Raw genomic sequence first — 12,517 nt, 5'->3', positions numbered from 1 at the left:
GCCATTTGATCAATAGCTGGATTAATCACCCATGGGCCCCATTTGAACCAACTGATGCTTTGCAATGAGGTTTCCATGGTATCAGCTGGTTGAGTTTCCTATTCCAAGAATAACGTGCGATTAAGGTAAGAGAAGATGCGGCAAGGAAGGAATTCATTTTAACCAGAATAAGAAAGATCCATTCCTCAATCAACCAGAAACGGTTTATACTTGGGGTGAGAATCCCAACATATATTTCATAATAGAATTTTAAAACTTTAAATCTTTCACCAGAAAGATTCTTGGCAAGGTTTAAAGTATTGGCCAAAAACCGGTACATGTAGCTCGTTATGTGCCATTTTCGGCCTAATGGGACCAGAATCACTTCGATTTTAATTGAGTTTAGTTACCCAAATCTATTTTTATAAACTGTGTCAATAACTCAAGAATTTAGAACCTCATATATTTTAAAATAATATTCAATTTTCAAAATTCAGGCACAGCCCATAACACCTGTGTTAGTCCTAGCATAGCCCAATAAATAAGAAATCCACTACTCTACTATCCATCCGAAGAATGTCAATATAATTAGGCTAGAAGGTGGTGTGATGTATAGGGCTTGTAAGACCCTGACCTGATTTGAGCAAATATGGATCGGGTTTGGAACAATTACATGTATTTGGGCCAGGTCTGGTTTGAGTACAGAGGAATTCGGGTCAGGCACCTCAGGTTGGAATTTCGGTTGGATCAGGTTGTGAGTCAGGTCCTCTTGAGGTCGGGTCAGGTTTGTGTTGGGTTGACCCCTCAACCCAACCCAACTTGCCCAAGTTGCACCTCTAATGATTTTTTATTTTATTTATTTTCATTTATGCCGACAGGGTGTCTCCATTCCTTTTTAAGATGAGACTAATTCCCGTGGATGCATGTAATCACTTGAAAACTTCTCCATTCCTTTTTAAGATGAGACTAATTCCTGCGGATGCATGTAATCACTTGAAAACCACATGCATTGGGTAAAACATGGAGAAAGGAATCAAACTCGCACAGGCAAACCACATGCACCCCCAATGATATAAAGCCTTTTATACATGAACAATTAAGTCTTGTTCTAATTAACTCATCAGGGTTCAAAACTCATGTCTAACCCCAACCTATGGCCCATTAGCCTTAGCAAAAGTCCAACCTAAGTGGACTTGGACATAGGCCGGACCCACTTTGACCCCTACCTACGGTGGAACTTTTTTTGGGCGCCCTTGTAAGGGAGTCTGCCTTAGTTCAAGTTGCATGATGCAGATAAATCATTTGGTTTGCCTCATTTTAACTAGGTGATAAGTTGTAAATTACTCCAATTTGTCAACGATTCTAGTCATGTATCGAACATGTTTACTAGATCAAAATGAGGAGAACATTAGGGAATGTGAATCGCTTTTAAATTATTTGAGGATGTGCTTAGAGTTTTATTTTTTTTCTAAAGTTGGCATTTCAAATTTAAAAATCTAACATGAAAAATCATCAACCAAGAATAGATTCTATGACCACAACTAAGAATCACAGCAGCAAAGTCAATCACTCATTCTCTCTCTCAATTAAAAGTGTCTCTACCAACCAGCTAAGTGATTTATTTTTTAATGAACTCCTTACTAATGATAAGATTGTGGAGCCAGTGCTTTCAATATCCCTTTTACCTGCGTTGCTACTTTGGATCGGCATGAGTGTTGCGTGGTTGGGACCTGAGCTTGACCCAACAAAAGGATTAACCTGAGCTTGACCCAACCAAATTCCAACATGAGGTGCCAGCCCTGAACCCAACCTGAATTCCTCTCTGCCTGACCCAACCCAAATACATATGGTTATTCCCAATCTAACCTGAATTCTGCCAATCAGATTTGAAATCGGGTTGGCCTTTTCCAACCTAATCAACCTGACTTGAACTTGGGTTGGTGAATTAGGTTTGGGTTGACCTAAGCCCAAGTTGCAGTCCTACCTACATGCTAGGACTGTAAAGAGAGATTTGAACTGCCCCATGTTCTGAGTACTGCCCTAACTAAGCTTTGGTCCACTAACCACACTTCCCCAAGCATCTGATCTTTGATTTTTGGAGTTTGAATGTGAAAAATACAAAATTCTCTTTGCAATGTTGAAAATCAATGGACACACAGCCTAAGTTTTTTTTTTTAAAGATGGCCTATGTAACATAAGCATCTGGAAGATCATCTGACCACTTAACATGTAGGCCTTGATAGAGCAAGAAATGACAATAGGCTAACAAAGTGGGGCAACCAATAACATGCCTCCACATCATCCTCTATTACATGTATTTGGGCATGTGCATGTAAAGAAACTGGATGCCTACTCATGAGATTATCTAGTGAAACTGATCGATAGATGGTTACAACTTGATCATTTTACTATATTTGTTACACATTGATTCCCTCCAAATCTTCCACGGGTCATCATTTAAATGGGGGCCACTTGATGGGTGGCTTGAAACTCACAAACCAGTGGTCCCATGACTTTTGTAGGAGGTGGATAGACTTGAGCAAGTGTCCACTTGCAGATGTTAGATGAATTGAATTCCATGGTAAAAGAAATTAATATTGCAATGGTTATATGACGCAGGACGAGAAACAAGCACGTGCACAAATGAACTAGAAGAAGTTCAAGAAGGAAATCAATCAAATTCAGCATAGTTTGATCCAGCAGATCAATCGATTTCGATTGGTTGGATTGATCAATTGATGGAAATTTAAATTTGGATGAAAGTTTGCTTGACACTTTTTTGCTTAGTTTGATCGATGGATGGGTTGAATCGATTGATTAAAATAAATTTGATTTTTTGGATTTAGTCTCTTAACGTTTTTGCACCCTCCCGAGTGGATAGACTGATATACGGATGAAATGCAAAAATTTAAGCATTTTTTCAGTTTTAGTTTCCTAATTTATTTGAATTTGGGAAGGTGAGGCAATTAGGACGCGGATTGCGTCCAAACCCCGCCCGAACGGTAATCCGTCCAGGCAGGGCTCTGTGGGGCCCACTGTGATGTAAGTGTTTTATCTACGCTGTTCATCGCTTTTCTCAGATCATTTTAAGATATGTATATAAAATTGAAGCAGGTATACAGCTCCAGTGGACCACACCGGAGGAAGCTACAGTGATAATGACACCCACCGTTGAAACCTTTCTAAGGGCCACTGTGATGTTTTTTAATCATCCAACCTATTAATATGGTCATGTAGACGTGGATGAAGTGAAAAAACAAATATTATCTTGATCTGAAACTTATCCAGCTCCCAAGAAGTTTTTAATGGTGGAGATTAAATCCCTACTTTGTGGTCCACTTAAGCCCTGTACCTTGGTCAGTGTCAGATCGTACTTTAAAATAACCTGAGAAAAGTGATTAACGGCTTGGATAAAATACTTACATCACGGTGGGCCCCACAGAGACCCGCCCACACGGACTGCGGGGGTAGGACGCAATCTGCGTCCAGGCAATTAGTACATTAGTAGCACAGGGAAAGTGGACGCAGATTTCCTGCGAAAGCCTTGGCATCAAGTTCCTGTACAATGATGTAAAGTGGGGTCCACTGTAATGTTGATTAGAAATCCAACCCATCCATCCATTTTTCGAGCTCATTTTAAGAAACTCTAACAAAAATGAAGAGAATCCAAAACTCAAGCGGGCCATACGAGATAAAATAGTGAGGAAGGGAATGCCTACCGTTGAAACCTCCCTGGGCTCCACCTTGACGTTTATATGCCATCCAAACCGTTTATAAGGTCATTTTCACTGGGATTAATTGAAAACAGTAAAACTTAGACGGATTCAAAACTTTTGTGGCCATAGAAATGTTTCATGGGTGGTCATTAAATGCCCATTGTTTCCTCTGGTGTGGCCCATTGGAATTTTGTATCAATCTTATTTTTGGTCGAATTACCTAAAATGAGCTCAAAACACAGATGGACATGTTGGATTTCTTACAAACATCGTAGTGGCCCACTCAAAATCCTTGCGCAGGAACTTCCTGCTAAAGGCTTTCGAGCGAAAGTGGCTAGGTAGGGAAACGGATGGGCTACTCCCCTGTGGCCAGGTGTCAGTGCTATGCGGGCCCCACTATGAAGTACGTATTTTATTCATGCCGTTCATCAATTGTTACGGATCATTTTAGGGTTTTATTCCAAAAATGAGAGGGATATAAATGGCAGGTGGATCACACCACAGGAAAACAATAGTGATTGGATATCCATCATTAAAATCCTCCTAAGGCCCACTGTACTGTTTATTTGACATCAAATATGTTGATTAGGTAATACTGAAATAGATGAAGGAAAAAAATAAATATCAACTTGATACAAAACTTTTATGGCCCTCAAAAAGTTTGTAATGGTTGACGTTCATTCAACACTGTTTCTTGTAATGTGGTCCACTTGAGATTGGGATGTACCTTATTATTGGGCTCAAACCATAAAATGATCTAAAAAAATAGATAAAGGGCATAGATGAAACACATACATCAAGCTGAGTAACCGACCTGGCTAGTGGCAGGGGAGTATCCAATCCGTTTCCGGTTGGCAGGGACTTGGATTGGGTGCTGAACCCGGAAGCGGTTTGCGCACTGAGTAACTCAGTACGCTTAGCGTGCTTAGTAAATTCTATGTGATTTACCATGATTTATGTATTTTATCCACTCCGTCCATTCATTTTATCGGATAATTTTAGAGCTCATACAAAAAAAATGAAGTATATCCAACGCTCAAATGGACCACACCACAGGAAAAAGTGAATTGAACATCTACTGTTGAAAAAATTTCTTGGGGGCTACAGAAGTTTTGGATCAAGATTATTTTAATTTTTTCCCTTCATTCATGCCTTTATGATCTTATGAACAGGTTGGATGATAAATAAACATCATTGTGGGCTACAGAAGTTTTGGATCAAGATTATTTTAATTTTTTCCCTTCATTCATGCCTTTATGATCTTATGAACAGGTTGGATGATAAATAAACATCATTGTGGGCCTAGAAAGGTTTCAACGGTGGAAATCATTATTCCCACTGTTTCCTGTGGTATGATCCTCTTAATATTTGGATATGCTTCAATTTTGGGCTTAACCATTTAAATTATATGGAAAAACGGATGGACGGCGTGGATAAACTACAGACATTCAAGGTGGGTCCAACTGAGTTTACTCAGTACGATAAGAGCATACTGAGTAACTCAGTACGCAATCCGATTTCGCTGAACCCACACCCACACCGCAGCTTGTTGGTGGTTTCGCAACGTTGAAGGGGGATTTGACCACCCATGGGTTTCGAACCCAAGACCTCGTGTCGAAACTCCTCGGAGTCTACTCGGGCGAGGACTGAAAACATTAAAAACTTATCTTGGTACGAAACTATTACGATGATACAAATGTTTCATTGATGGTCACTGAATCCCCACTGTTTCCTCGGGTGGCCCAAGTGAGTTCTATATCCTCCTCAATTTCAGTTGGATTTCCTGAGATGACCGGATAGATGAGAGCAGGAACTCGGGGGTGGATTACATGTTACCCGCATAACAGCTCAATAGGTGTTACGCCTACCATAGGGCCACCTTTATAATCTATGCTGTTCATCTGTTCCTCCAGCCCATTATAGGTAGGAGTACCAAAAATTATGCAGATCCAAATCTCAGTTGGACCACACCATAGGAAACAATGGTAATCAAGTGCCTCACCATTGAAATTTTCAAAGATTCCGTCATAAAGTTTATATAATGTTTATTTACAATCCAACCTATTGATAGTGTTAATAAGATATGGATAAAGAAAAGGCAAAACGATCGAGTTGATCAAGAACTTTTGTGGCCCACATTTTTTTAAAAAATAATTATTAATCATTGTTTTTATTGGTATGGTCCACCGGAGAGTTGGATCTTGTTATGATTTGGGATCGCATCTTAAAATAAAATTAAAAAAATATATATATCGACAGTGTGGATATACAAAAGATACATCGAGGTGGGCCCACACGGTTAGGGTAACACCCGCTTCTGTTAGCTGGGTAACAGCTAATCTGCCACAAAAGTGGGCCCACACGGTTAGGGTAACACACGGTGAAAGGACGCTGGGTGGGGCCTCAAGATATTTGTGAGAAATATACACCCTCTCCATCTGTTTTTTTGAGCTCATTTTAAGACATGCAATAAAAAAATGAGGTGAATACTTATCATTGAAGCATTCATGGGCTTCACCTTAATGTTTATATGTCATCCAAGCCATTTAGAAATGGAATCACAAAAAAGAAAATATACACACACGCATATGATACAATACTTTCATAGTCATTAGAATATTTCAAGAGTGCTCACTGAATCCCACTCTTTCCTCTCGTGTGTACTGCTTGAGTTTTTTATCCAACTCATTTTTAATTGCATGTCTTAAAATGAGCTTTAAAATCAGATAGATGGAATGGATTTCTTACAAACATCTTGGCAGGCCCATTCTTGTGCAGTACCTTCACCCACACGTCCCAGCTTGGTGGTGGTGGAAGGGGATTGGCTGGCGTACCACACACCACCAACCTAGCTGATGTGGTCACATGTCGTGCCGAGACGAACGCGGATTATATACCGAGAGGTTGAGTAGCCAGACTCGCTACTGAAGTGAGGTCACTCAAAATGATGTATGTGTTGTATCTACACCATTCATCCACTTGGAAAAATCATGTTAGGGCATGTTTGGCTGAGAGAATCCCATGGGATTAGGAGGGATGGGATGGGTTTTAAGGTAATGATGGTGGTGTCAGTGGATTGGTTTAAGATCCATGGGATTGCTATATCCCGGGACAAGTTAAATGGGTCTGTTTGGCACGCCAGGCATATCCCGGGATTTTACCTTCCAATCCGTCCAACCAAGGGATGTAATCAATTTTAAGGTAATGATGGTGATGTCAGTGGATTGTTTTAAGATCCATGGGATTGCTTATATCCCGAGACAAGTTCACCGGGTCTATTGGGCTCGTCATGCATATCCCGAAATATCACAATCCCATCCCTCCTAATACCGTGGGATTGGTCTGGCCAAACATGCCCTTAAGGCATTAGACAAATAATGAGTCAGATCCAAATCTAGAGTGGACCCTGCCACCAAAAAACAGTGGGGAGAGTGACACCGTTGAAACCTTCTTAAGATCCACTATGATGTTTATATGAGATCCAACTCGTTTATAAGTTAAGACAGACATAGAATAAGGGAAAAACAAATTTCAGCTTGATCAAAAACTTTTGTGGCCATTATAAAATTTTATTGGTTTTGTGTTAGGGTCCACTCAAGTTTTTGATTTAACTCATTCTGTCTCGTAACTTATGAAATCTACAAATGGATGGACGGTGTGGAAACAATCAAATTATTATATCCATCTTGACAGTGCTGATTTTGTTACTTTCAAGTTGGACATGAAGGAAAATAAAGCTCAAACTGAGTGCTATTTTCTCGTTGAACATCGCTACCATTTGTCATCTTCTCTTTTGCTTGAGCTGTGTTCTGTTTTTCACTTGTGCATCCAAATGCAGACCTATCTGCCGGTGACCAAATAGAATGGTTAGGATTTCTCTTCTAGAATCTTGTTGTTGTCTTATGCCCTTTTTTCTTTCCAGGTGGGAGCGGGTTTCGTGGTCACTGCCGGAAGCGACCATAAGTCAGAGTCCTTAGCAAGAAAGGAGAAGTCCTCATCTCAGTAAATTATTTCTTTGGTTTGTATTCTTCTTTCTCTAATGGTGTGAATTAAGCCTTTGAAAATGTTGAAAACGAAGATGAAAAAAAAAATCATCTTTGGACCGTTCCCTACTCAGCAATTGCTTGCTTCTGTCATAGATTTCGTGGGCTAGAACATGACATCTTTTCATTTATTGCTTGAAAAGCGACTCTTCAATTTTGGTAGGAATGGAAGCGGGTCAGAAAGTTTGAAGAAGCCACATTCTTTGTAAGTAGGGGATTGTATCTGTTACTCTGGATTACGTTCACATATTGTTGATTGTAAAACCTTGATTTTCTTTAATCATATTATTGTAGTTGAGTTCTCGTTGTGTACAACCGGTGTTTTTGAACAGTCATCCATCCACCAAAGGACCCCAAAAATTCGATGGTTTAAATCATCTGGCCAAATAGCCACACACCTTTTCTTCTTCTTCTTTTTCCTTTTTTATTTTTAAAAAATAAAAATTTATTTAACAGATACAGACCTACAGTACTGCTATGGATTGTTGCTATCCTTGTGGTTGATCAATATGTGGAACACTTGGAATGTGGGATAAAATGGTATTGAATTACATCAAGTGGAATTAACATCATTATTACATAATGGTTATATGTCTGGAATTGACAGGGATGTCAATGGGCTGGTTGGCCCGTTGGGCTTCAGGGCCCGACGGGCCCCTCTCTCTCTCTCTCTCTCAGCAGCAGAAGTAGAGACCAAAAATGAAAAGGATCCAAATCTTAATCAAGCCACACGAATTGAACGACCACCACCGTTGAAACATTCATAGGGCCACGAGTGTTTTGTATCAATATAAGATTTTTATGCTTTCAGTTCATCGAAGTGGGAGTGACTCTATGAATGGTTTTGTGCTTTCCATTTATCCAAGTGGGATTGACTTAATAAATGGCTTGAATAGCAGATAAACATCAAGGTGGACCCGGGAAGATTTCAACGGTAGGCATTTCTTCCCTCACTTTTCCTCTCCAAAAGCCCAATTGAGTTTTGGATCCTCCTCATTTTTGATGATGTAGATTTCTCTTCAACATCACGGTGGGCCCACGTAGCTTCTGAGAGTGAATTCGGGCCATCAACCAGCTAGGACTAGATTCCTCGGATGTGCACTGTGAACTGAGTGAACTCTGTTGATTTTTACGTGTATTATCCACCCGTCCATACATTTTAACAGATTTTTTTAAGAGCCTTAGCCCAAAATTAGATCATATCCAAAGCTCAGCTGGGCTGCATCACAGGAAACAGCAGGCATAATGACAACCACCGGTGAAACCTTCCCAAGGCCTGTAGTGATATTTATTTGTCATCCAACCTTTTCATAAAGTCACACATACATGGATAAAGGGAAACCACAAATATCAGCTTGATGTAAAACTTCTGTGGCCCCCAAGAAGTTTTCAACTGTACAAGTTCAATTCACACTGTTTCTTGTGGTGTGGTCCACTTGATCTTTGGATATCTTTCAAGTACGTTCCCTCCATCCAAGCTGTGCTTAAAGATGCTGAAACTAGGCGAGTGAAGAATGAATAGGTGAAGATCTGGTTGGAAAAGCTCAAGGACGTGGCCTACAATGTAGATGACATACTAGATGAGTGGACAATGGAAGCTCTCAGATCACAAGCATCCGATGAAGGTGAACGTACTTGAAAGGATTTCCTACATCTCTGGAGAGGTCCCACCTCTTCTATGCATTTTTCTAATTCTTGATGAAATAGAACACTACAGTTTCCATGATATGATCTCTCATGAATGACATGATATCAGAAAACAAGGAACAAGTCTTCATTGATCGATATATTAAATTATTATTACATCCATTACACATGAAAATGAAAATAAAAACAGGACAGCTAATTCATTAAAAAAAAAAAAAGAAAAGAAAAGAAAGAAAGAAAATAAATAACCAAATACACAAGCACACAGCTCAATAATTAAGAGAAAATGAAGAAAGAGATTCACGTGGTGCCATCAAATGCCCCCACCAAAACAAATTCATGGAGTGCCACCCGATGCTTGCGACACTGGATGCGGATTAGGTGGCGTCGATCGCCACCTCCAGCAGTGGCACAGTGATGTGTTGGGCACTGTCAGGCCCACCTGATGTTTTCGTTTTGTATCTAAGCCATTCATCTGTTTTGCCAGATCATTCAGGCATGAATCCAAAAATGAATCAGATCTGAAGCTCAAGTGGACCACACCATAGGAAACAGTGGTGATTGAACACCCACCATTAAAAACTTCTTGGGGCCCACAAAAGTTAGGATCAAGATAATGTTTGTATTTTTCCAAAATCCAGGACTGGGTGACCTTTTCAACATGTTGGCATGGATAGGAAATAAACATTACAGTAAGCCCTAGGAATGTTTTAACATTGGGTGTCATTATCCCCACTGTTTCTTGAAGTCTAGTCCACTTGAGCTTTGGATCTGCTTAATTTTTTCTCGCATGTCCTAAAATGAGCTAGAAAAATGGATGGATGCATGGACATAAAACAAATACATCAAGGTGGGCCCCACATCATCAACAAATCATCACACCACCTAATCTGGTCGCACATCAGTCAGTTAAAAAATGCGGACAGAAGGGATATGGGCAATCCTGGGCCTGTCTTCTTCTCCCTCTTCTCTTCATCTCCCACTTCCTCTCCGTATGTGGGGTAGTTGAAGTATAAGGAGAGAGTATGAAGGTGCCTCTTCTTATACAATTCTGCTTCCCTAGCTTCCTCCTGGCTTGACACATTTTGCAATTGGGTTATATCAAGGCTTCCCTGAAGGAGGTTAAGGTGTTTCAATTCTCCTAAATCACATCCATCCACACCATGGTTGCCACCCAGAATGAATTTTGTTAATGTTTGAAGAGTACTTAGTCTCCCTATCCCTTTGGGTAAGTAGCTTAGATTGTTGGTCCTCTCAAGTTCTAGATGTCTGAGGCTAATCATTTTTCTCATTTCTCTAGGCAGTTTTCTTAGCCATTCACAGGCATTGAGTATCAAGGTCTGTAAATTTAAGCAATTAATTAACCGAGCAGAGATCTCTTCGATATTTGAGTAAGACAAATCGAGATATCTCAAATGCTTCAACTGTCCTACTGTTCGAGGCAATTTCACAATCTTAGCTCCGGTCATGTCTAATGCCCTAAGGCATTGCAAATGATGAAATAATTTGTGGAGACGAATTGAGATTCTTACTTGTTTCATTAGCGACATTTCCAATTTAGGAGGAAAAACTCTTGATCCATGGGAGACTAGCAATGTTCGCAACTTGTCGGCCTTATGAAAGGTGGATGAAATTGAAGTTACTTCAAACATAGATGAACTGAAGATGAAAGAATGGTGGACCTTGTTTAGGTTCAGATTGGCCTGCTGTGTCATCCCCACAATCAAACAGTCATTTCCTGCAACAGATTGTGCGAGGTCATGAACTAAATCATGCATCTTGCAGCTGAATATGCTGCCATTACTACCCATTTCTGCATCTTGGAGTAATGATCGTCTTAATAGATCATCAAAATACAGCCCACCAATTTCCTCCATATCTTCACTTGTGTCGGAGCCGATGAAGCCTTGTGCGATCCATAACTTAACTATCGTATCCTTTTCTAGCTCCCAATCTTTGGGGAAAATAGAGCAATACGCGAAGCACTGCTTCAGAGCAAGAGGCAAGTCATAGTAGCTGAGTAACAAAGCTAGATATGGAAACTTACGGTATATAGATTCTCGAGGAGAGAAGTGTGATGGATAAGTTTCTCTAGCCATTTTTTCTTGTAAATACATGTCTTGGTCCCCTCATCTACATAAAAGAGAAAACCCTAGTTTCATTGAGAGTTTCTCCTAAGGGTGTAAGGTCTGGAAGACCAAAATTCATTTTTGATATGTCGTGACATCGTGAATGTCTTCCCAATCAGATACACCTTTAAGATGATTGTGTTGAATCTCCATTATTGATGCATAGACGATTTTTTTGTTACACAATATATTACACCTCATATATTTCAAAACAATTTTCAGTTTTCAAAATTCATGCCCAACCCATAACACCCCTGTTGGGCCTAGGCTAGCCCAATAAATAAGCATTCCACTTCTCTACTATCCATCTAAAGAATGTCAAAATGGTTAGGCCTGAAGGTGGTGTAATGTATGGGGCTCGTCAAGGTCCCCAGGTCGGGTTTGGGTTGGATAACATCAACCCAAATTGAGAAAAGTTGGGTTGGGCTTGCATTGAGCAAATATGGTTTGGGTTACATCGGATTGGAAACAAGTGAATGTATTTGTCTCGGGTGAGGTCAAGTATAGAGGAATTTAGGTCTAGTTCGGGCTGGGCACCTTAGGTTGGAATTTGAGTTAGGTTGGGTTGTGGGTCACGTCCTCTTAAGGTTGTGCCAGGCTCAAGATGATCACTCAAACTGGCACAAGATCAAATTTGCATCCCTAACGATAGAGAACCTTTATACATAGCCAACTCAGCTTTGGTGTAACAAGTTCAAAACTCATGCCTAAGCCAAACGTATGGGCCATTAGCCTTAGCAAAAATCCAACCCTATTGGGCTGGACATAGGCTGGACCACTTTCAGCCGCAGCTATGGTGGAACCTTTTTTGGGTGCCTTGTTGATAGAGTCTATGTGGATCAAGTCAGCGTGATTTAGATTGATCATTTGGAGAACTTGGGTGGCATGGGTTGGGTTGAGGGTCAACATGAGCTCAACCCAATCTCAATTAAGAGGACCCAAAACCGAATTCCAGCGTGAGGTGCCTACCTTGAACCTAACCTGAATTTCTTTATTCTTGACG

The 12,517-nt window shown here is 40.3% G+C and overlaps 2 protein-coding genes across 2 annotated transcripts in view; both read right to left on the bottom strand.

Annotated features, from left to right (window-relative positions):
• LOC131251960 (putative disease resistance RPP13-like protein 1) overlaps window positions 1-12,517 on the bottom strand; it is a 91,559-nt gene that overhangs the window by 72,924 nt on the left and 6,118 nt on the right. The gene's annotated exons all lie outside the window — the stretch shown is intronic.
• Window positions 10,291-11,484, bottom strand: LOC131251957 (putative disease resistance protein RGA3). The gene has a single exon (XM_058252938.1). It carries the CDS (start codon window positions 11,482-11,484, stop codon window positions 10,291-10,293), a length of 1,194 nt encoding a protein of 397 aa, XP_058108921.1.

This window comes from Magnolia sinica, chromosome 7 (assembly GCF_029962835.1).
Source record: "Magnolia sinica isolate HGM2019 chromosome 7, MsV1, whole genome shotgun sequence".
In the NCBI taxonomy this organism is placed as follows: domain Eukaryota; kingdom Viridiplantae; phylum Streptophyta; class Magnoliopsida; order Magnoliales; family Magnoliaceae; genus Magnolia; species Magnolia sinica.
This window is presented reverse-complemented; position numbering and strand designations above follow the sequence as displayed.

Coding starts and splice junctions, on each gene's coding strand:
- LOC131251957 (XM_058252938.1), bottom strand. CDS start 11,484: ATGGCTAGAGAAACTTATCCATCACACTTCTCTCCTCGAGAATCTATA.